The 24802-nt window shown below is 42.2% G+C and overlaps 1 protein-coding gene across 1 annotated transcript; it reads left to right on the forward strand.

Moving 5' to 3' along the window:
• Positions 1-7063: 7063 nt before the first annotated feature.
• Sln (sarcolipin) lies at positions 7064-11646 on the forward strand. Its single transcript, XM_076925237.1, has 2 exons — positions 7064-7218; positions 11044-11646. Exon 2 carries the CDS (start codon positions 11118-11120, stop codon positions 11211-11213), a length of 96 nt encoding a protein of 31 aa, XP_076781352.1. The 5' UTR covers positions 7064-7218; positions 11044-11117; the 3' UTR covers positions 11214-11646.
• Positions 11647-24802: the final 13156 nt, after the last annotated feature.

A 24802-nucleotide genomic window follows, 5' to 3' on the forward strand; every position in this document is an offset into this window, starting at 1 on the left:
CATGCAACTTCTCTTCTTCCTGAATGAGTGTGGGCACTGATGCTCACACCTGTGGTCAACAGACTCCATCTTCTTCAACCTTCTGATATAAACTTATTATCACCAACTCCCTGAGGAGCTTCTAAGCAATCAACATCCATCTCTTTTTTGTATCATCTATCTATCTATCTATCTATCTATCTATCTATCTATCTATCTATCTATCTATCCATCCATCCACCCACCCATCCTTCCATCCATCCATCTACCCACTCACCCATCCATCCATCCATCCATCCATCCATCCATCCATCCATCCATCCATCATCTATCTATCTATCTATCTATCTATCTATCTATCTATCTATCTATCCACCTATGTTTATGTGGATTTATGTACCTATATCTGTATATAATTGGTTCTGTTTCTCGAGAAGACCCTAACAGACACTTGCAATGGTTTTGTAATCACATCTTTATTATAGCCATAATGCTCTATGATGCTGTATGATTCTGTATGATGCTGTATGATTCTGTATAATTCTGTATGATGCTGTATGATTCTGTATGATGCTGGTTGGTTCTGTATGATGCTGTATGATTCTGTATGATGCTGTATGATTCTGTATAATTCTGTATGGTGCTGTATGATTCTGTATGATGCTGGTTGGTTCTGTATGATGCTGTATGATGTGGTATGATTCTGTATGATGTTGTATGATTCTGTATGATGCTGATTGATTCTGTATGATGCTGTATGATGTGGTATGATTCTGTATGATGTTGTATGATTCTGTATGATGCTGATTGATTCTGTATGATGCTGTATGATGTGGTATGATTCTGTATGATGCTATATGATTCTGTATGATGCTGTATGATGTGGTATGATTCTGCATGATGCTGTATGATGCTGATTGGTTCTGTATGATGCTGTAGGATGTGGTATGATTCTGTATGATGCTGTATGATTCTGTATGATGTTGTATGATTCTGTATGATTCTGTATGATGCTGTATGATTCTGTATGATGCTGTATGGTTCTGTATGATGCTGTATGATTCTGTATGATGCTGTATGATGTGGTATGATGCTGTATGATTCTGTATGATGCTGTATGGTTCTGTATGATGCTGTATGATGTGGTATGATTCTGTATGATGCTGTATGATTCTGTATGATGTTGTATGATTCTGTATGATTCTGTATGATGCTGTATGATTCTGTATGATTCTGTATGGTTCTGTATGATGCTTAGGGTTCTGTATGATGCTGTATGATTCTGTATGATGCTGTATGATGTGGTATGATTCTGTATGATGCTGTATGATGGTGTATGATTCTGTATGATTCTGTATGATGCTGTGTGATTCTGTATGATGCTGTATGATGTGGTATGATTCTGTATGATGCTGTATGATTCTGTATGATGTTGTATGATTCTGTATGATGCTGTATGATGCTGTATGATTCTGTATGATGCTGTATGATGTGGTATGATGCTGTATGGTTCTGTATGATGGTGTATGATTCTGTATGATGCTGTATGATGCTGTGTGATTCTGTATGATGCTGTATGATGTGGTATGATGCTGTATGATGTGGTATGATTCTGTATGATGCTGTATGATGTGGTATGATTCTGTATAATGCTATATGATGTGGTATGATTCTGTATGATGCTGTATGATTCTGTATGATGCTGTATGGTTCTGTATGATGCTGTATGGCTCTGTATGATGCTGTATGGTTCTGTATGATGCTGTATGATTATGTATGATTATGTATGCTGTTGTATGCTGCTGTATGATGTTATATAGCAGATCTCAGAAACTCACAGTAAATGACACTTATTCATTCTATACCTTCTACCACTATCTCCCACACTCTGAATCCTCTGTATTCACAATTCTACTCTGCTTTGTGAGTTCATTCGTGGGTGCTTGAGTGGGGTTTCAGACACAAACAAGAGCACACACTCTTGTTCTTCTCTGTTCAGCTTACTTCATTTAGTACAATGTTCTATCAATGTTGTCACAAATGATAGGTTTCTCTAAGTCTTTTTAAAGGCTGTATAGTCTTCTATTGTGTGATGCATCATATCTTCTCTATCTATTTGTTTGTTGATGGACACTTACGATTCTATGATTTGGATATTGTAAGAAGCCCTTTCTCATCTTCTCTCCATGACATTGCCCTTATTCTGTGCTGTTATTTGTTCTTAGAACAACGTTTTGTATGCAGTGGTGTTCACTTGGTACCGGCTGAGCACTCTCAGGAGTAATGGCAGGAGAGTGACCTTTGCCCTTTGTAGTGGACTTTCTTTGTTCCGTCCTCATAGTAACTGTGTCTGAGGAGCTAGCTGTAGGGAGTGGAAGGAAGCCTGAGTGGTGAAGTCCAGAGTGAATGTGTGCTGTTGACATGGGCACTACTATGCCAAGGACCCAGAGGGAAATGTCAGAGTCTTCCCTTCAGGTCCAAGTGTGGGTGCTGACAGTGTATTCGGGAAATTCCACCACTGTTTGTCACTACTCCTAGGGATTTACTATTCTCCTACAAAGATGTCTCCTTCCAAGATGGCTGAATGTGTCTCAGTAAACCCAGCTGTATACCATAAACCCTGCCTCATTGTTTATCTTTATGTAACAAGCCCACCTCCTTGTTCATCTGTCTGCAGTAACCCTGCCTCTCTGTTCAGGCATGCCGAGTGTCCAGGGTGCTGCAGTCTCTCCATCAGAGAACCTAGTCTACCTTATCCTAGCTTCTGTTCATCTGTCTGTTATTCCTTCATTCCCTTGGTACCCTACCCAGTCCCTGGTGTCCTGTAGGGAATAGCAAGGAGCACATGGGTGATGAGAGAGAATTCAGGGAAGCTGAAACTCAATGGACAAACTGCATAGTGTTATTCCCTTTTCTCGTATAAGACTATGTTTTTTACGATTTTTGTTGCTATTTGACACTCAGCAATTAATTATCATTTACATTGACTATTGGTAGATTTTCTTTTTTTTGAGACAGGATTACACTAATCCTGGCTGGCCTGGTACTCTTTTGTAGACCAGGCTGTCTTTAAACTCCTAGAGATTCACCTGCTTCTGCCTCTGCCTTCTAAATGCTGGGAGTTAAAGGCATACACTACCATATTGGACATGTCTGTAAACTTTTTTTAATGGGACATAGGTTACCAAAGTCTAGAGCTTGCTTGATGACCGCCTCATCTTCATTCTATTTTTTGAACAAACACACTTGGATTAGATATGAGACCTTCCTCCTCCTCTTTTTCCTCTTCTTCCTCCTCTTTCTCCTCCTCCTCAAATGGCTTTACTGAGCCTGTATGAATGCAGAATGCACACATCTGGCATCCCATTTTCTTCATGGCAAATGTCCAGATTTCTGTGAGTATGCCAGGGGTATGCTTTCTGGAACCTGCCCCATAGATGTGCTCATGAATATTGATGGTGCATCTTGAGCCACAGAATGATACACCCTTTTTTCCTTGCCATTTTTCTTGTGGAAATTACTTTGCTAGGTCCAAGTGAGAAAGGTAAACTATGTTTTGTTTTGCTTTTATTTGTTTGCTTTTGCACTGTAATGGTGACTGTCTTTATTGCTTGAACAAAATTCTTGACGAGCACCACTTTCGTTTTGGATTATAGTTTGAGAATAGGATTCATCATGGCAACAGAAGTATGGTCATGAGAGTTAAAGGCAATTGGTCACATTGATCCCATGACCAGGAAGCAGAGAGATGACTGCTCTTCTTTTTTATTAACTCTGGGGCTCTAGCCCATGGGATGCTGCCACTTGACACTGAGTCTGCCTTCCTTAGTCAGCCTTTCTCAGAACACACTTACAGACATCCCCAGTGATCTGTTTCCTAGGTGATTTGTCAGTACATATTAACCTCACATACACTAGATGATACTCCCTGTTCTTTGGTGGCCAGAGGGAAAGGTGTGTTGTAATACTGCGAGAGAGGAGTCCCGTGTCACTCAATTATTAATGCCCCGCCCCATAATTTACAGACAGGCAGCTCTGTGCTCAGCTTCATACACAGTGGCACAACACTGAGTCCTTGTAGTGCAGGGAATAAGGCCGGTGATTTTATACAACTATCAAGTGGATTCTGGATGTGTGGACATTTTAGAAGTAAACTATTAATTTTTAAATTTTATTTATTTATTTATTTATTTACTTACACAAGCACAATGGCAAGCATGTGGAGGTCAGAGGACAACTTGTGAGCTAGTTCTTTTTTACAATCCTGTGGGCCTCAGAGATTCAATAGGTCATCGGGTTTGTCAGCAGGCACCCTTATACATTGAGGTATCTTCCTGACCCCAAGGGTAATTTTACTAATGTTACTTAGTAAGTAGAAACTTCAGGATACAAACAAAGGCTTTTGTGACACTACTCACCCTGTGTTTTCTACTTCACCACACAATCCCTTGTGATGGTGGTTTCCCTTAGAATGCTTAGCCAGTGTATTTGAACTAACAGTTCTGCGTATGAAAGTGCTCATTAATTCATCTTCATGGCCCTTGCTTGGGATTCTCTGTGCCCAAAGAGTAGGCCTTATCAGATGATTGTAGCAACAGAGCCTTTGGGGAAGCTTCGTGGAGTGGGTTTCCGTTTTCTCTGGGCTTGTTCTCATTCCTTAGGGAAAGAGGGTCACATAGGACAACTGCTCTCTTCCTCAGCAGCTTCAGGAGCAGCCGGAGAGGAAAAGGAGATGGTGTGAGAGGCACATGTTGGAGGTGCTCACCATGGCAATGTTCGAGGAACTCACTGACATTCCCCAAGGCCTCGGTGCATCTCTCCACAGACCAATGGTCTCGTAGCATCTCCTCATCGACCAATGGTTTTGTAGCATCTCCCCATCCACCAATGGTTCCATAGCATTGCAGTGCTGATGTATTTCTTCATTTTGCAGAAATCTGGATAGAAGTGGGAAGTAAACAAAACTAATTAAATTAACAGCTAACCAGGCACAACAGCTCAGTGTTGAATCCTAAGGGATGTATTTTATTGCTGACCATGCCCGTGGTAATGGTGGTGAGGCAGACAAATACTAACACCAGCTTCAGTGTCACCATCTGGGTGAATGCTTCTTTTTGGACATTTCTGGACCTTGACAACGATACATACTTATGTCCTACTACTGACAGGCAGAACAGCCCCTCAACTAAGAAGTTGATATGTAGGAATGCATAAGTCATAAAGAGGAAAGGGGCGGTGTCACGAAAGAAGGTTGATCACGTGGACTTGATTGGTTTTTAGAGTGACATTGATGTTATTTTTTTTCTTAAAATGTTTTTTTACATTTATGTATCTATCTTTTAAAAACATATGTGTGAATATGTGAGTGGACTTGTGAGAGTTGGTTCTCTCCTACCATGTAGAACTGTGGGATCGAACTTGGGTTGCCAGGCTTGGCAGCAAGCACCTTTACCCACTATCAGGCCCATATTAGTGGAAGTCAAACCTTCGTGTACATCTGTGTTTTTAAATGTGTTACACTGAAAGTGTTGCTTTTTAAGTGGACAAATATTAATTTTGAACAGATAGAAAAAGGACAGCTGTGGCTTGGTGACTAGGACAACATTCCCAGGCATGTGAAGCAAGCTGGCAAGAGTGGAGGGAGGTAAAGACAGAAATCTGACTACAGTCACAGGGTGTGCCAGATGGCAGCAGATAACAGCCAACGTTCGATTGTGCTATAATTAATATTCTCTATCTGTCACTTCAGCAAGCTATCGTTTTACAAGACAAGTGGCGACAGAATGTTGTAATTAGACCACCCTTCGATGGGCTCATGTTGAAATAAAGAAATGGAACGGAAAATCCTTCTTTGATTGGTGCCTCTGGGGAGGTAGGGATGGCAAGAAAGGCTCGACCATGGATACAAGCATGTAGAGAGTTGAGTTTGCCCTGCCTTCTGGAAATGACTTATTTTTATAGACCCTAACGGGGGACTATTAGGGGAGATTTAACCTATTGTTCTTAAAGACAAGATTTACTGACCAATACAGTTACTGGAGTCATACTTAAATTCCTCAGTTGATGGCTTTTAAACCCATTTAAACATGTTAGAAGCTTCACTTACCTCCTCAAATCCGATTTGTTACAAATTCACCCTTGTCTGATTTGAGTCAGTGTTTGTTGTTGAAAACGGTGCCATTTCCTTTCTTTAAGATATATTCTATGGGCTGGTGAGATGGCTCAGTGATTAAGAACACTAATGGTTATACTATTGGTCTAGGATTCGAATCCTAGTATCCACATGGTGGCTCACAATTGTTTAGGACTGGATGATGCCCTCCTCCAGCTTCCCAGGCTACTATGCACACACATGATGCACACACTTATACACGTACATGCAGGTAAAATATTCATATATGTAAAATACAACACAAAGGAAATTAAAAATGATACATTCTAGATATTTCTATCTAGTCTAGAACTCACATTCCCACTAGTTTTGACCAGGTCTACTTCTAACTCCCATTTAGCACAAGGACTGGGCTTTGCAGTCTGTTTTACTGCTATGCTAGTTTAACTGACATGGATACAAGCTGTGCCTCCCATGGCTGTGTCAGGAGCAATCAGCTGAATGTGCGGACTCGCTGTGCATTGCTTCAATGAAAAGTCATGTGCAGCAGGTGGTGAGGTTGTTAGGACAACAGTCAATCTTGAAGGAGGCTTAAGAGGTTTGGGAGCTCAGGGTGAGAATGTGGGAACAAGGCAGAGAATTCTCCACATTTCAAACAGCTAATGATGTGGACGATAACTTGAAATCACATTTTTATAGCTTCACGTGTCGAGTAGTGAAGACAGCTGTTTGTTAAAACTGGTCTATCGCTCTTGCTTTATGATGTTCTGAACACACAACTGAGGCATTTATAAAGTGGTAAAAGATGGATTTAAATCTCACACCACTGCACCAAAAGTAGGCTGGGAACAAGAGCTTTCACATCCCTGCGTTGTTCATTTAAATTGGCAGCCAAAGGAGCAGAGCCCTGGCTACCATATTTCCATGTCCCCCTGAGTACAAACAGGCTGGAACCTTTGGAGCTTGTCCCTTTGAGATGTCTCACCAGTGACATCACAGTGATTATCTCCTCCCTCAGATTACATTAGGCCCTTCCCAGAGTCCAGAAGCTCAGACAGCCGGGAGACAGCTGGAGGTGGAGAGACCGAGGCCCACAGCAGCCTGGGTGTGCCCCTGCTCCTCTTCAGGTAACAGCAAGACTTCGTACTTAGCAATCTCTTCCTGTCTCTGTCTCTCTGTCTCTGTCTGTGTGTGCAATTTTCAAATAAAAATGTTAACTAATGTTTCTATTTTCCAGTGGAACAGGTAATCATGATATAGGGCATTTCTTAAGTTGCAAACTGAATATTGACTCCTGTTTTTTCTTTGATATATATTTTCTCTTTTTCTAGTTTTATATTTGTTTCCACATCCCAGAAGAAAACCAATGTCAGATTTTTGTACAATTTGGTGCTGGTTTGTAAGGCTTTGGATCTTGCACAGGACAACCATCTTGGCTCATAGAGAAGGCAAAAAAGGAAGCCAGAGCTTGTGTGTGGGCTCATAGCAGAGACAGAACATGGGTGATTGAATAACCACCTAACTGCTAATTCTTCCCAAAGGGTTTGGATGTGTGTGAAACTGAATTGCCTTGATAGAATTGCACCCACTGGGAATTCGTCATACTGGAGTTCTATTCATTTAAAAACACACAGAACAACAAAGTTAAGGTTTCTATCAAAGTACAAAAAGTAGTAAAGGATAAGGCAGAGGGAAGAGAAGTGTGTGTGGGGCTCAGGCTGTAGTTAGAGAGGCTGGAAAAATCGGAAGAGTGCAAAAGATGCAGGCATCTGAAACACGAATTATAGGAAGCACCAGTATAACTACCATTTACCAAGAAACAAATCGTTGGCGTCACCCCAGAAGTTCACTCCAAATCATTTCCCTTCTGCCTTCTGTTCCCAATTGTGGAGCTTGTCTGTCCTTTCTCATTTGGAATGTTTACCACCCATATTTTCGTTCCTAAGCGACAAGATTAAGCTCCGGTGCTTGCCTTTGTGTAAATGGAGTCACGTTCTCGGCTCCTCCTGTAAATCCTCCTCTCATCCCACAGGTATGGTGTGAGATCCTTCCATCTTGCTCTGTAGCTAGAGTTGCTCTATATATTTTCTTTATCCCACAACATTCAAATGAATGTGAATGCAACAATTTGCACCCATTCTACTGTTGGAGGCCAGCACTTTCCAATATGTAGCCTTAGGGGTCCATATTCAGGATGCCTTTGTGTAAGCACTTCATCTAACAGGCTTCCCCTCTCTCCTCTGAACACTGATGAACATTCTTTTCTCTTCTGCTACCCACTAATTTTCTTCTGCTTACTCTCTCTTCCAGACAATTGTTTGTAAAGGTTTTCACTAGTAATTGACAACGTCAATGCTAAGGGCTGAAAGAGAGATAATTAAAAGGGAAGGGGCTGGCATGACTGCACAACAGATTGCACTTTCTCCCAAGCTTGATAACCTGAGTACTGTCTCCAGGTCCCCTGGGCAGAAAGAGAGAGCTAACTCTTAAAACTTGTTCTCTGATTCCTGCATGTGTATTGTGGCACACATGTTTCTCCAGAACCAGCTGCACACATCAAAAAGTGGAGTAAAAATTAAGATTGAAAGGAAAAGGCCATAATTCAATCATCATTGGCTATATTTTAAAACGAGATTCTACAATGTGTTCGTTAGCACAATCTGGTATGAACCTGAATATTATACTAACAATTACATAATAAAAGCTGACTATTCCACTGGTATCTATGCAATTAATGATTTAGCCCATTAATGACACAACAAATATAACAGATACAATTAATTTAGTCCAGCCGAAAGTTGCCACAAATCTTTGGTCCCTTGAACAAACCAATATTATTTTGCAAACCAATATTATGTCCATCTAAAATTTTTCTTCCATGTTACAATCTCATTCTGCAATAATAGTATCTACTTAAATAATTTAAAATACAGAAGATTTAAATTTTATTTTGATTGTATAAACCAAGCGCCAATGTTACCTCTTTACTAAAATTAGCAATCTGATTGACAGCATCGCCTGCACTCTTCAGATACTTGCCTGCATGTACGATCCGTTTGCACAGTGAAGATGCCATCGTTGCTGTCTGAAATGTTTACAATCTAGGCACATCCTGAGCTTGACTAAAAATAGCTGGCACAAGCCCTTGTTGAAACAGAAATGCTCATGAGGTTAACACTTGTTCTGTGTACTGAATACCTGTTGTGTGAGGGACTTCTGGTTGACCTCTGCAGGCTTCGTGCCAGTGGAGGCTTGTATGAAGCCAGGCAGCTGTTGGAGCTGCTTTATGCTTTCACCAGGGTTGGATGAAGACCTAAGGCAGCTATAAATCCTAGGGATGATGGTAACCTATTCCTAAATGTGACCCAAAGAAAGAGCAATACTAAACTATAAAGTTTGTTTCTGTTTGGGGTCCCTGCTTGCAGATATTCCAAACAACAAAGTTAACAAGTATATTTAAACACGCAGAAGACGAAGAAGAATGCAATACTTTATTTCTTACCCAAAACAATGTAATTAATACAGGATAAAAATATTGGTCTTGGAAATGACAGCAGGAAGAGAAACTAGACTACTTTTGTTCGCCATGGTCTTCAGAGAAACCTCTCTCTCTCTCTCTCTCTCTCTCTCTCTCTCTCTCTCTCTCTCTCTCTCTCTTCTCTCTTCTCTCTCCTCTCTCTCTTTCTCTCTCTCTCTGTTGTGTGTTTGTTTGAGAAACTGGTTCATGCCACTGTGGAGGTTGACATGTCCAAGATTTTCAAGGTAAGCGGCCAGGCTGGAGCCTCACAACAGAATGGCAGCTTAACTTTAAGTAAAACCTGAGGTCCGAGGTTGGAGACGAAGGCTGTTTCCTTCATGATGTTCTCCTTGGCCTGACAATGGCCATAGTTTCTGTGCTTCCACAATGTCTTCCCTCTACAGTGTCTGTGTCCTGACTTCCTCTTCTCTTTCTGCCATAAAACACGGATGCAAAGCAACTTAAGGTGAAAGGATTTACTTTTAGTTTGCAGGTATAGTCCTTCGTGAAGAAAAGCCATGGCAGTAACTCAAGGAATGAACACTGGTTTCTGACTTACTTCCCCTGGCTTGTTCAACTACGTTTCTGGTTTTTGTTTTTAAAGATTTGTTTTTATTATTTAATATCTATTTTTTTATTATTTTAAATTATATGTGTGTTTGTGTTGGGGTATGTGTACATAAGTGTAGGCAGACAAGAAGACCAAAGGTGCCAGATCCCACCAGAACTAGAGTCAGAAACAGTTGTCAGCTTTCCAATGTGGGAGAAATTATTGAGTTGAGGCTGTCTTCAAGTTTTCTTGCTGTGAAGAGACACCATGACCAAAAGAAACTTTTATAAACAAAAACATCTCATGGAAGCTGGCTTACAGTCTCAGAGGTTTAGTGCATTGCCATCATAGCTGGAAACATGGCGGCATGCAGGCAGACATGGTGCTGGAGAGGGAGCTGAGAGTTCTACATTTTGATCCACAGGCAGCAAGGAGAGACAGTATCACACTGGGTATGGTTTGAGCATAGGAGACCTCAAATCCCACCCCCACAGCGACACATTTCTTCTATTAAGGCCAAACCTTTTGTAACAAGGCCATACTTCCTAATAGCGTCATTCCCTATGGGCCGAGCATTTAAACACATGAGTCTATGGGGCCATACTTATTCAAACCATCACAAGGTCCTTCTTCCCAGGTAACTGTAGGTTTATATCAAGTTGACTCTGAAGCTACCTATGACAGTGACCTCTTGGAAGAGCCTATCTCCAAGCCTAGTCACATTCTTAGGTATTGGGGATCGAGATTTCACCAATAAGTTTGGCAGGAAGGGTTGGGAAGTCAGAACAAACACTCGCCTCTTCCATGACTTCTGTTTCCTTTGAAGAGAGCCTGAACATCTTCCAGGAACATTCACTTATCTCTCATGCTGTCTCTCTCTGTTAGGAAGTGAAGACAAGCCAGTGCCCTTGGTGTGCACTCAGAAGTCCTTCTGGAGTTCTCACCCAGATATTCTGAAGATGGAGCGGTCCACCCAGGAGCTGTTTATCAACTTCACAGTTGTCCTGATCACTGTTCTCCTTATGTGGCTCCTTGTGAGGTCCTACCAATACTGAGGGGCCATGCCACACTCTCAGGAGTGCCTGCTGTGTTCTCCAAGCTTCTACTGCTCTACTGACATGGGATGCTGCCCTTTGTTCCTCCAGCATCTCTGACCCACACTCACAATGCCCGACACACCGCTGCACTAGGCCCTTGGCATGTTTTCTCAAGATGCTGCTCTTGTAGGCTGCCCAAAGCTCGCCAGACAGTGAACCTTAGGTTTCTTCCCTAGCAAATGTACTATTTAAGCTACCAGGTTAAAATCAAACTGGATTCTTATGATGCAGAGTAACGACAAGCTGCTGGTCTGTGTCTGCACACTTCCCCCAACGCAGTGTCTGCCACCAAACTAATCCAACCCTTCGGAAGAAATGTAGGAGGAAGTCTTTGCCAGTCCCTTGAGTTCCACGTTAATAAAATTAAGCCACTCATAAAAACAGCGTTTAGAATTTATTTTAGCTTCAATGTGACCTTTGGCTGGGACCAAAGTGACAAATAGCAGATTATTTCTAGCATTTGAGATTAGCCAAGATGCTCCAGCTGCCTAGGATCTGAAAGCAAGCCAAGTCAGAGTGTTACATCTTAGATAATTCCCTTGCTTCTCAAACCTTTCCTTCGAGAATCCTATGGCCAGAGGGAGAATAACTCCATCCTGCAGAAGTGTTGTGTCAGAGCCTAGAGTGCCCACTGAAAGAACAGAATTCCTCAGAAGTGTTGTACTTTATCCATAGCTTTCACAGGAAATGGGCTCAGGAGGTCAATAGATTCAGTTGATAAAGCCCTTACCTTGTAAGTTCAAAGACCTGAGTTTGGATCCTTAAAAGCCATGTGAAAACCCAGGACAGTGTCGTGAGCCTGTAATTTCAGTGATAGTGAGATGGGAGGCAGAGACAAAGAAAACATATCCTGAATATTTTCTGGCTGGTCCGTCTAGCCTACTTGACGAAGTTCCATGGTATGAGGGACTCCCTCTCTAACAAAAGATGGGCAGCAGCCAAGGAATGACACTTGACATTGTTTTCTGACCTTCATATATATGTGCACATATATACAAGTATATATCCCCCCAAACAGGCACACAAACATACAAACATGAACACATGTACAAAGCACATTTACACATATGAACATGCATACATATGTACGTGCACTCACACACCAGAAAAAAAGAAACACATATTCAACTCAATATTGCCATGTCTGTCTGCATGTACATATTTAGAATAGTTAATCCCTGTGTAAAACTGGAGCATGAATCAGGCCCCTATGAATAGCATATTCCAATTTAGTCATTGTCCTACTGCAAATAGAGCTAGACACAAGGACAATTTCAAGAAGGGAAAAATAAAAAACACACATCTGTATACATGTTTACAAGACAAACATAGCATGTTGCTAGTACATTCCATGCTAGAGAGACCACATCTGTTATTTGTGCTGGCTTTGTTGTAACCACAGGAAAGGGAGAGATTAAACCTCCTGTTTCATAATGCCCTCCACAAAGGCATTTCTTGCTAAGAATCTGATCTATCATGGTAACACTACCTACATAACACACTATCTCTCAGCCCTGTCTGCATTAAAAGAAAATCAATAAAGCAAGGAAAGATTTTTTTTCAAGCTATTGACAATGCATTCTTTCCAGCCCAATTAAATGGGAATCTCAGTGGTAGAGCCTAAGCACCCGAGTTAAAACAAGACACAACCTGAACAAAAAGCCATAGCATCCTACAGATGGTCTTAGGATGTAGAGTTTAGAGTCAACCATTGTCGCTCAGACTGGCATGTGGCCGTTGTTTCTTGAAAGGAGATTTCCAGACAATTCTAATGTGCAGAAGCACTAAGAACTGATATACTTTTGAGAAAGTGTATTTTGAGAGATTCAGGACAAAACATGACCCCTGATGCCCTAGCTTCAATTTTAGAGTTAGGTCATCCATGTGGAGGTGTGTCTTTAATAATTTATTAAAATTATTTAATAAATAATTGTCCACACTCTCAGCGGTCTAGAGGCCCTTGGTGGATGGTTTAAAGAATGTTCTTTACCTGAGAACACCTCTGAGGATCTACTGATGTTTGTGTATGTTTGAGAAGATATGTGTGTGGTGGGCTGGGGAGGAATGTACACACGGACAGACACACATACTCTTCAGACATTGAATCTCATTATACTTGTTCCCTGAAGCCTGGGTCCTGGTACCACACTTACAACAGGGACCACTTGGTGAGTCCATCGCATGTTATCTCTGTCTGAGGTTCTGCACATGTATCACACCATGAACAGCCATGGGACCTGAAGCTTGGAGACCTCACTAACCAGGGCTCAGTGGTTAAGCTACAGATCTAAGATCAAGACAACTGTATCTCCTTAATCTTTGCTGGTGACAGGTTTATTGTAGATCTTCAAACATTTGATGATGTTTCAAGTTACATAGATCTTAGACTCTGGCCTTGAAATGCCTGGCCATATTTAATAACAGCCGCCAGACCAATGCTCCTGAAACATGGGTTTAATTAGATAAAGGTAACATTACAAATCTCTGCATGGTTTCTCTTTACTTACTGATCCTCACCCTGTTTCTGCTCCTAACACACAGGAAGATTACTAAATGTACAGGACCAGTGGTTCAGGGCACGTCATGGATCACCTTCCCAGGCATAGGGGCAACCACTAACAAGCTCAGTGAGGAGCTAGAAATGACATCTAGTACTTTCCACATGGAGGAGTCCTAGTCTTTAGAGTTAAATTACAACTTTACTTCAGAGACTTTTCTTATGTGTGACTTCTTGGTCCCTTGGGCACTCTGAATCATCATAGTACCCTTTGCTGTTCCCCAGTGTTGGTCCCAGACCCTCATCCAACCATCTGGGCTTGGATATCCCAGACATGATGCTCCATCTCTTGTAGAACGGAGAGAACTGGTTTCTAGTTGCTGACAAAAGTTCAGCCTGTAGGCCTCAGTCCATTCTGACTTGTTTCTTTGAAATTGCTACGTGCTGAACACGGTACTAACCACCGGAGAGAACATCAGTAGAACAAGTAAGTCCCATCTTCATGGAGCTCATGATTTACGGGAGGAAGAGGGGTATCTTAGTGTGCAGTTAGAATGCTGTAATAAGTTTTTTTTTTTTTTTTTTTTTTTTTTTTTTTTTTTTTTTTTTTTTTTTTTTTTTTTTTTTGGCAGGAGAAGGATAGCGTGGAGGATAGTCTGGGCAAAAGAAACAGCAAAGAACAGATAGCATGGCAGATGCAGGAAACTGAAAAGATGTTCAGAGTGGAAAGGAAAAGTGCCCATCTAGTTACGCAGTGTGACTGGCACCAGTTACACTATATAAAAGCAGAGCTCAGATTCTGACCACAGCTCTTTTACTACCAAGTTGGATCACCCCTGGGGTCCCTCACCCACAGGGAGGGATCTCTTACCACCCACACTTGTTAGAACCATGTCTGTTTTACTCTGAGCATAGACTCTTGAACTGCCTGGCCCTATTTAATAACAGCAGGCAGGCCAATGCTCCACTCTCACCATCACACCAACCCAGCAGTTCTCTGTGGTGTAATATTCTCATCTTGTCCTAAGTCCTGGGGTGTCAAGACCTCAGTCTTACTCATAGCCAAGTTGCCCACATTTTAGTGCTAAACAGCCATCTGATTTCTAAAAGAGAGACAGCTTATAGAATTGGTTAGATTTTGCTTTTTGTATTTTCTAATCTCGCACCAAACTCTGCATCTTTGAAACATTTTGTTTTTGTCTACTGAAATTGGTCAAGGTTCTTTAAAGGAGCAGAGCTGACGGAATTAAGATTGCAAAAGGCATAGGTTGGCTTACATGACACAGTCTGAGTTGCCCAACAATGACTTTCTGTGCACGGAGAAGCAGAGAACCCAGTGGCTGCTCAGTTTACCAAACTGGATGCTGTGGAAGTCCCAATTTGTTGCTGAGGGCCTGAAGGATTCCTGAAGAATATTTCTTCTGTGCTAGAAGGCTGATAGAGCCTATACCGGGCTTCAGTCTCAGCAAAGGAAGACAGCAGCAGTGGCAGCAGTAGAGAGTAGATGCAGTAGAGTAGATGCACTCATCAGCAAGGAGCAAAGGTGGGCAGGTGAACTTAGCACTGCTCTTCCCTCACTCATCCTTATATCTTGGCCGCCTCTGGAATACATAGCCCACTCTGTTGGAGGGTTTCCCCTCAAAGCTTTCTTCAGCAGATAGGTGTGTCTATACCTACCTAGGATTCTGTCCTGAATGTCCCAGAGCACCCCATAAAGTAGTCAGTGATAAAAGAAAAAACCCAGCTACTTCTGATCTGTTTTCTTCTGATATTAACCATGGTTCTAGGCATTTGATCACTTTTGTTTGTTTCAGAATTATTGCTATCTTCATCATCAATCTCTACAGAAGGCGTTTTTAAGCCAAGATATGGCCACCTACAGTCTATCTTTTGGTTGCCTGCACTATCTGCCTCTCCTCAGCTCTCATTTGTAACCACTTCTTGCTATTAGTAGTTTCAAGCATGCCCTCTGTCTTCTCTCAGCACGACCTTGTAGAGCTATCATATTGTCTGGACGTCCCACTTTTTTCCTGGCTCACTCCTGCTTACTTGCAAAGAATGCCATAAGTGTTATTGTCTCTTGGAAACTGTCCCCAGATAATTCCTTTCTCTGGGTTCCAGCCTGCAGTCTCATAGCACTTATCACAGTGCGTTGGTTTGTTTGTGTCTCTCTCGTGTGGGCTTCTGCTCAGTGCAGTCACCCTTCAGTGTTTAATTTTAGTTTCTAGTGGTCCGTCATCATCATTGGCTAAGTGTTTGTTGAAGACATTATGACTGCCCTGCCGGATAGTAAGGCTTTGGAACAGATAGACAGCATTTCTGTGGCTAAATATATGGCCTGTGCTCACCACCCCTCATTCTATTTTTTTTAAAGGCATGAGAAAAAAATTGGTCTACTTCTGAAAGTTCTAATACATGAATGAGCAAACTAAACTTAAAAAAAAAAACTTTATAGAGTTGAAACAACCTTTCAAAGGCCGCTAGCTCCTTCGTGAAATATTCACGATGCTCGCTTCTTTTGATCTATCTCTATCACCGCCCTGAACAAGTTGACAATGTTTATGAATTACTCATCAAAGCCCAATGTGTTGAGCATATTTTCAAGTTCATCTACCAACAGGAGAAATTCTCATTATTCAAGCTGTGTGTAGTTGGGGTTGAACTTTATATATCTATTCACTGGATGTCTACTGTGTGTTAGGACCTCTCATGGATTCTCTTTCATTTAATCATTTTATTGTGTAAAATATATGTTCTATTTATTTGAATTTTATTTCTTAATTTTTTTTCTTTTTAAAAATAGTCTGTCACTATAGAGCCCAGGTTGGCTTCAGACACACAATCCCCTGCCTCAGCTTTCCAAATGCTAGGATTACTACATCCAGCTTGTTTTATACTTAGAAATGTTTATTTACTTACTTTTTTGAGACACTATGTTGTCTAGGCAGGTCTCTGGACTCAAGAGATCATCTCACTTGAGCCTCAGAATTACACAGGCATGCAATACTGGGTCTCTAGAGTCAATACCATTCATCTTTGTTCTTATCCTAAAATGGAGACTACGGGTGCTCAGAAGAGGCATGTACCCTAAGAGACTGAACAGAAAAATAAATCTAGTTCTATCCAGTTATGAGAAAAGGTAGCCACACCACCTTCCAATCATGGATATCAGGTATTGAGAAATTAGCAGGCTTAGAAGTTATTAATGTTGGGCCTTTCCCTCAAAAACAGTGGCTTGTAAAACTAGGAGCTAAGTGGCTAAAAGAATGAATTTGAGTCTGATTTCTAGTCCTGGGTGCAGACATGACATTCTAAACTGCCCGAGTGATCATAAGATTGCTGCCTACTAGGAGGATTTTGTAAAGAACAAAGACATACCAATGTACTCTTTCCTCAAGGGTTTAGTCCAAATGGCCCTGTCAATCACCTAGACAGACTACTCCACCCATAAGCTGTTCGAGAAACTTCCAGAAATAGTATAAAACCTACCTAAAGTATGAGATCAGACAACGGTCTCTCTGGGCACATCTAATCTTGCAGGATAAGGGTCTCCCCTGCCCCATGACAGTCTTTGGCTACTGCTCCCTTTAACTCTTGAGAATCCTTTATATTACTGTATGATAAACTCTATCTTCTATGTAGTGTTCTGTGTGTCTCTTGTGAATTCTTTTCATTGTGATCACCAGGACCAGCAGTGGTCCCTTACACCATCAGATAAATGATTCAGAGTTTAAGATGGCTTTCCTTGCTTCCGGTCTGGGCCAGAGCACTGAGCAGATCTTGGGTGGCAGCTCTGCCCCCAACCTCCAAGAACCCAGAGGAAGCAGGGATCCCAGGTGCTTGAACTCAGGCAGTATCTTAGGTAAGCAGACAGCAGGGCCCGCCCTAAACAGGGAGTAACTGGGAACCAAAAGGACCCAGGAAGTCACTCCCGGCTCGGAACACTGGTTCCTTCCGGTCTGGGCCAGAGCACTGAGCAGATCTTGGGTGGCAGCTCTGCCTCCAATATCCAAGAACCCAGAGGAAGCAGGGATTCCAGGTGCTCGAACTCAGGCAGTATCTTAGGTAAGCAGACAGCAGGGCCCGCCCTAAACAGGGAGTAACTGGGAACCAAAAGGACCCAGGAAATCACTCCTGGCTCAGAACACTGGTTCCTTCAGGTCTGGGCCAGAGCACTGAGCAGATCTTGGGTGGCAGCTCTGTCCCCAACATCCAAGAACCCAGAGGAAGCAGGGATCCCAGGCGCTCTAACTTGGACAGTGTCTTAGAAACTAGTTCTCAGATCTGAGGCCTAGATCAGACCTCTGCCAGGTCTGCTGTTGTGTGGACCCTGGATTCCACCTGAGACATACTGGAAGGTCCACTCAACCCAGAGCCACAGAGGAACAACTGAACTCAGAGCATCAGACAACGTATCCTGAGATATTCTAGAGGAGACACTGCACCCAGAACAGCAGACACCTAGCTGGACTACTACCTTGGAGGCACCATATCCTGAGGCATCCTAGAGGTACCACTATAATCAGTGCAGCTGGAAAAGATCACAGAGACATCTGGACCCCTAGGAGATCAGACACAAGCTAGATAACTGGAAAAACAGGCTTCAGTCAGAGACAGCAAGTACAGGCAGCACTAGAGTTAACCAGATGGCAAAAGGCAAGAGCAAGAATGTAAGCAACAGAAACCAAAGTTACATGGCATCATCAGAACCCAGCTCCCCCATCAGAGCAAGCCCTGAACACCCCATCACACCAGAAAAGCAGGAATCAGAATTAAAATCACTTCTCATGATGATGATAGAGGGCTTTAAGAAAGACATAAATAACACTCTCAAAGAACTTAAGGAGAGCACTGGTAGACAGATAGAAACCCTTAAAGAGGAAACACAAAAATCCCTTAAGGAATTGCAAGAAAATGCAACCAAACGGGAAAAGGAATTAAACAGAACCATGCAGGATCTAAAAATGGAAGTAGAAACAATAAAGAAATCACAAAGGGACAATACCCTGGAGATAGAAAACCTAAAAAAAAGATCAGGAGTCATAGACACAAGTATCACCAACAGAATACAAGAGATGGAAGAGAGAATCTCATGTGCAGAAGATACCATGGAAAACATTGACACAACTGTCAAAGAAAATGCAAAATACAAAAAGCTACTAACCCAAAATATACAAGAAATCCAAGACACAATGAGAAGGCCAAACCTAAGGATAATAGGTATAGATGAGGGGGAAGACACCCAACTTAAAGGACCAGTAAATATCCTCAACAAAATTATAGAGGAAAACTTCCCTAACCTAAAGAAAGAGATGTCCATAAATATACAAGAAGCTTACAGAACTCCAAATAGTTTAGACCAGAAAAGAAATACTTCCCGCCATATAATAGTCAAAACATCAAATGTACAAAACAAAGAAAAAATACTAAAAGCAGTAAGGGAAAAAGGCAAAGTAACATATAAAGGCAGACCTATAAGAATTACACCAGACTTCTCACCAGAGACCATAAAAGCCAGAAGATCCTGGACCGATATCATACAGACCCTAAGAGAACACAAATGCCAGCCCAGACTACTATACCCAGCAAAACTCTCAATCATTATTGATGGAGAAACCAAAATATTCCATGACAAATCCAAATTTACACAGTATCTCAACACAAATCCAGCACTTCAAAGAATAATTGGTGGAAAACTCCAACACAAGGAGGGAAACTACAACCTAGAAAAAGCAAGAAAGTAATCTTTCAAAAACCCCAAAAGAAGAGAGTTACACAAACATATCTCCACGGATGTTAGCCCAAAAGCTTGGATTAGCGAAGACTCAACCCGCAGACCACATGAAGCTCATGAAGAAGGAAGACCAAGAGGGGATGCCTCAGTTCTACTTAGAACGAGAAACAAAAATGCTCAAGGGAGCAAATAGGGAAACAAAACATGGAACAGAAACTGAAGGAGGGGCCATCAGGAGACCATTCCACCTGGGTATTCACCCCATGTACAGTCACCTAATCTAAACACTGTTGTGGATGGCTGGAAGTGCATAATGTGAGGAACATGATATAGCTGTCTCCTTAGAGGCCAGCCAAAGACTAAAACACTCAGAGGACAATGTTCACAATTAACCACTGATATGATCAGGGGTTTCCCAATGGAGAACTTAGTGAGAGGACTGAAGGAGCAGAAAGGGTTATTGACCCCAGGTGGAAAGCAACAATACCAAACAACCAGAGCCCCCCAGGGTCTAAACCACCAGCCTGGGAACACATAGGGAGGGACCCAAGACTCCAGAGGTATATGTAGGGGAGGATGGCCCTGTCAGACATAGGTGGGAGAGGAGTTTCTTGGTCCCATAAAAAAAAAAATGAATGAAAAATGAATGAATGAACACACAGTGGGGGGGGGCTGTGAGGGCGGGGAGGGGATAGTGAGGGGGGTAGGTGTGGTCACTGCCTCATAGAAGCATGAGGAGGGGGATGGGATAGGTTTCTGGGTGGTGGGAGGAAGTAGGCTAAGGGGATAAAATCTGAAACGTAAATACTACAACCAATTTTAAGAAGCAGGAAAAAAAAAAGTCTTCAGAACCAACATCTTTAAAAAAAAAACGTCAGCCCCCTGGGGGTGGAAATTTTTTTTTTCTTTTTTCTTGATACTAAAACTTGTTCTGAGAATTGTATATTGCAGAATACACAGCCTTGGTGTATCTACTCATCAAGCAAACTGAGCAGACCTGCCCAAACCTCTGATGTCCTGGAATTCCATCTGGATTCAGTGAAGACACAGCATCAGAGGCTTATCAACTTACTCTCCCCCCCACCCCTCTTCTAAAATCTCAACGCCCTTAATCAGCTTGAAGAAGTTAAAGAAGAGTCAGCGCCCCTATTCCCTGAGCTTGGGGACTAATGTGGTTAATAATGGTCTGTCTTTCTAGGGACAAGTAGTGGTTTTGTTGGAACAGGGGGGATTAGCTAGGACTTACTGCATAGCCATAACCTACTGGTAGAAATCTATATACTTATTATCAAGATGAAGTTATAAATTCTTAAATGGTACAAAATTTACTTTGATCTCAAATTTAAGGTTTTCATTGGTACAATCCTCTTATTAATATAAAAATGAGATGAATATTGATACACTCATGGGCATTGTGCCTGTATAACACATTTAGGAATACAATGCCTAGACCCAGCCCTTTTTTAACTTTTTTAACTGATTTGGGATGGTTAACCTATGAGTTAAGGGACTATAGCAAATTCATATTTTTGAGTTTATTGTTAGGGTGCTTTCCATATTTTACTTAGAAATAGCCAAGAGGAGTTAACAGAAAACAGTCCAGGTTACCTTACATGGATAGTTGGTTTTCAAAACATCAGAAGTCCATAGAACTGATGCTACAAATATTTATATATTAATGTTCATATTGATTAGAGACCTGTCTGCTCCTGACAGCTTCCTGTCGTGGATTCTAAGAAGAAATTGAGCATCCTTGGAGTTACTCCAGTTGTGTGGTAACAGCCACTAGGCAAGAATTGCCTCTCTCCATCTACAGACAAATTACTGTCCAGAAAAGGACACACAGGCAGAATAGTCGACTGATTATATCTGCCTAGACAGAGTAATCAGTCCTTAATAATCCTGCATCACCAAGGTCTGTCAGATGATTCTGGGCCAGAAGGCTGAAGATTTGATGCTCCAACGTTCGGTAGTATAGGGGCTTTTCAGGTGTTCAGAGGTCTCTATAAATTGGCTAAGTTTTAGAAGCTATGCTTTGTGCTTCCCACAATTATAGTTAACTCAGTCATTCTGGATTTCTGACGGGGTTGAAAACTTATAGCTATTTACCGTAAGAGAAAAGATTTGAGTGGATGGTAGTCAGCTGACATTCATCCTAAAGCCAGGTTCAGAACTAAATGTTTTAGTTAGGATAGATGACAGAGGTGCTGGTTAGTCAACAAAATGATGGACTGGGTATTAGGACTATCTTGTACCTCACTGGTACAAATTGGCATAATTATGCTCTAATTGTATTTTGAGAGAAAAGTTTCATTTTAACAGGAAGGGTGATGTGTAGGAGGAGCTAAGGTAGGAGGAGTACTGAGAGCAAGAAAAGGAGTAAGAAGAGGAGGAGAAGAAGGATAGGAGAAGCTAGGTGATGAAAGAGAGAAAGAGGGGGGAGACAGGGAGGCAGATATTCATGTATCTCCACCAGTCAAAGATAGTTGTTATATCTAGGTCGGTCAGTGGGTTACACCTCTGATTGAACAATTCCAAACTTATAATGCTTATGATTAACATTATTTAAAAAAATGTATAAATGCAAAAAGGAAAAGGGGGCATGTGATAGGGGTTTTCTAAGGGGGGTGGGAGGGAATGGGGAAAGGGGATGGCATCTGAAGTGTAAATAAAATATCTAATAAAAAAAAAGAAATAATAAAAAAAAGATGGTTTTCCTTTCAGTGGTCTACTAGTGCCAAACATATGGTGTATATAAATGCAGCCCCCAGGCAAATTCCTCATTTGTTGTACAGCTCAACCATATAGCATGTGCAACTTATGCAATTTCCTGTTTCTCAAGAAGCAGAGCCCTAGAACCACCTTTTCTTTCAACTGGGTTGGAGATGATCAGAAAGAGCAGCCATTTCTAGTGTCAGTGTTAGCTGTGGGGCTTAAGTGGAGATGACAGTCCCATCCCCAACATTAGCTAGTGTTACACACTTACAGGGATTTGTCATGTGGTAACTCTCATCTTTTATTCATTACATCATTGAAAATAATGGTCTGGGAAAAAGCAGTGTCCCTGGGTTCACAGACTGCATTTGGCTTCGTAACAGGTAACTCCAGACAAGCTCTGACTTCTGCAAGCCTTCATTTCCTTAGCTATAAAACGGAAGTGGAGGGGGCTGGAAGAGAGCCCAGCTGGCAAAGGGCTTGTGTTGCTAACATGGAGACCTGACTTTAATCTTCAGAAACTACATAAAAAGCTATGGTGGTTGGTCATGTATTCCTGTAATCCCAGTGCCAAGGAGGCGGGGTAAGGGTAACTCAGGATACCACACACAGGATACCACAGCCCCATAGTCACCACAACAAAATGAAACAGGTTAACAACAACTGGATTTACAGTAAAAAAAAAAAGCTGGTAACACTTCTTCCTTGAAGGGAGTGGGTGCCACCAGACCCATATCTGAAACCCCACTCCCCTACGTGCACCTCAGTTGCACATGTGGTCTTGGGATGGGGGTGCTATCTATATTTTATAGGCTATGGCAGGTTGATTAGGGCAGGGGAAGGAGTCAGTGACATGGCTTTTTGGAGGTTGTACTGGCTGGTTTTGTGTGCCAATTTGATACACAATGGCGTTATCACAGAGAAAGGAGCCTCCCTTGAGGAAATGCCTCCATGAGATCCAGCTGTAAGGCATTTTCTCAATTAGTGGTCAAGGGTGGGAGGACCCAGTTCTAGAAGAAGGCAAGCTGAGCAAGCCAGGGGAAGCAAGCCAGTAAGCAGCATCCCTCCATGGTCTCAGCTCTGCCTCCAAGTTCCTACCCTGTGTGAGTTCCTGTCCTGACTTCCTTTGGTGGTGAATAGCAATGTGGAAGTGTAAGCTGAATAAACCCTTTCCTCCCCAGCTTCCATCTTGGTCATGCTGTTTTGTGCAGGAATAGAAACCCTTACTAAGACAGTGATGTAACTGTTACCTCTAGTGGTCTTGATAGACTTTGTTTTCTCTGCCAATTAAAGAATTAAAAGGCAGGGAAAAAATCTTGATTTTGAGAGGTAATCGGGGAGAAACTTTGAACACAACACACAGGAGCAGACAGAATCAGCACTTGAAGAAAGGCCTCTCTTGAGAGCTAGGAAACACACCCACAGTAGGCACACGGGGAAAAAAACCTCCACACACAGTAGGTACACAGAGGAAAAAACCTTCCACAAGCGGGGGGGGGGGGGGGGGGGTTGGTGGTGGAGAGCCAAAAATCCAGTTTGTCTTCCAGGATTGGTGTTCTTTAAGTCTTTGAACAATTTTTCTCTCCTAGTTTAGTTTAGGTTGGTCGGTTTGAGACACAGGATGGCTGATTGGTCCACAACTATTGTGTAATATGTCCTAACTCAGCCTTGAAGTTGAGCCAATCCATCAGCAGGGGCATAGGAGCTGGAGAAAAAGCCCACATGGTCTTTGTTTTAAGCTGCCAGGCTTTTGTCTTTAGGTCAAGAGGGTGAAGAAGAAGCCAGTCATCTTGGAAGTCCGGTGTCTGTGTTAGTCATGGCCCCCCTTCCTGTCTGCCTGGCAGGAAGGCTAACTCCTAGGCTCTCCCTGACTGCTCTGAGTCAGCCAGGTTCCTGGACGTAACCCCCAAACTCTTTGGATCCACCATGCTGGATTTAGTGGGGTCATCTCTTTGGTCTGTGGTGATTAGACACTGCTTTCATCTCCCCAGGGAAAGCCACAGAACAGGCGGTGGCACGGGCGTGCCTGCTTCAGTGCTGTTTTGGGAGAGATGATAATGAAACACTTCGAAGTTGACAGTTTCTTTAAATAGCGGAAAGAGATGAGTTGCACTTTCCTTTGCTCTGAGTGGCAGCTTGCTCATTTGCAGACTACTGCACCCACCCCAGACTGACTCTGTTTTTGACTCTGTTTCAAAAAATAAGGTGGAGAGAAACTGAGGAGAACACGTGACATTGAGCTCTGGCTTCTGTTTATTCGGGGTTCTGTCTATCTACTGAAGGTGGTCTCTTCAGGTTCCATCTTCCCACTGGTGGACATTTCTTCTAAGTTAGAGCTCAGTAAAAATTCAGAACTGTGTTCTTTTCACACAGTGAGAGACAAAAATGGGTCTCCTCCACAGCACACATGGAGTCTATACCATGTGACTGTGGCCTGGGGCAACGGCTTCAAGCTCCAGCCAGTCCTGTGACTCAGATCTGACTGTCAGTTGTCAATCAATCCCTAAGCCTCCTCTTCATTTTATATTTTTCTGATATAGCCTTGAGAAGGTCCTGGAAGGAAAAAAAAAACCCAGACCATTTGACTGGTCATCTTCGATG

The sequence above is a fragment of the Arvicanthis niloticus genome, chromosome 26 (assembly GCF_011762505.2).
Source record: "Arvicanthis niloticus isolate mArvNil1 chromosome 26, mArvNil1.pat.X, whole genome shotgun sequence".
NCBI lineage: Eukaryota > Metazoa > Chordata > Mammalia > Rodentia > Muridae > Arvicanthis > Arvicanthis niloticus.

Bases quoted from the DNA above. Each gene is read 5' to 3' on its own strand.
- Sln (XM_076925237.1), top strand. From the start codon at position 11,118: ATGGAGCGGTCCACCCAGGAGCTGTTTATCAACTTCACAGTTGTCCTG.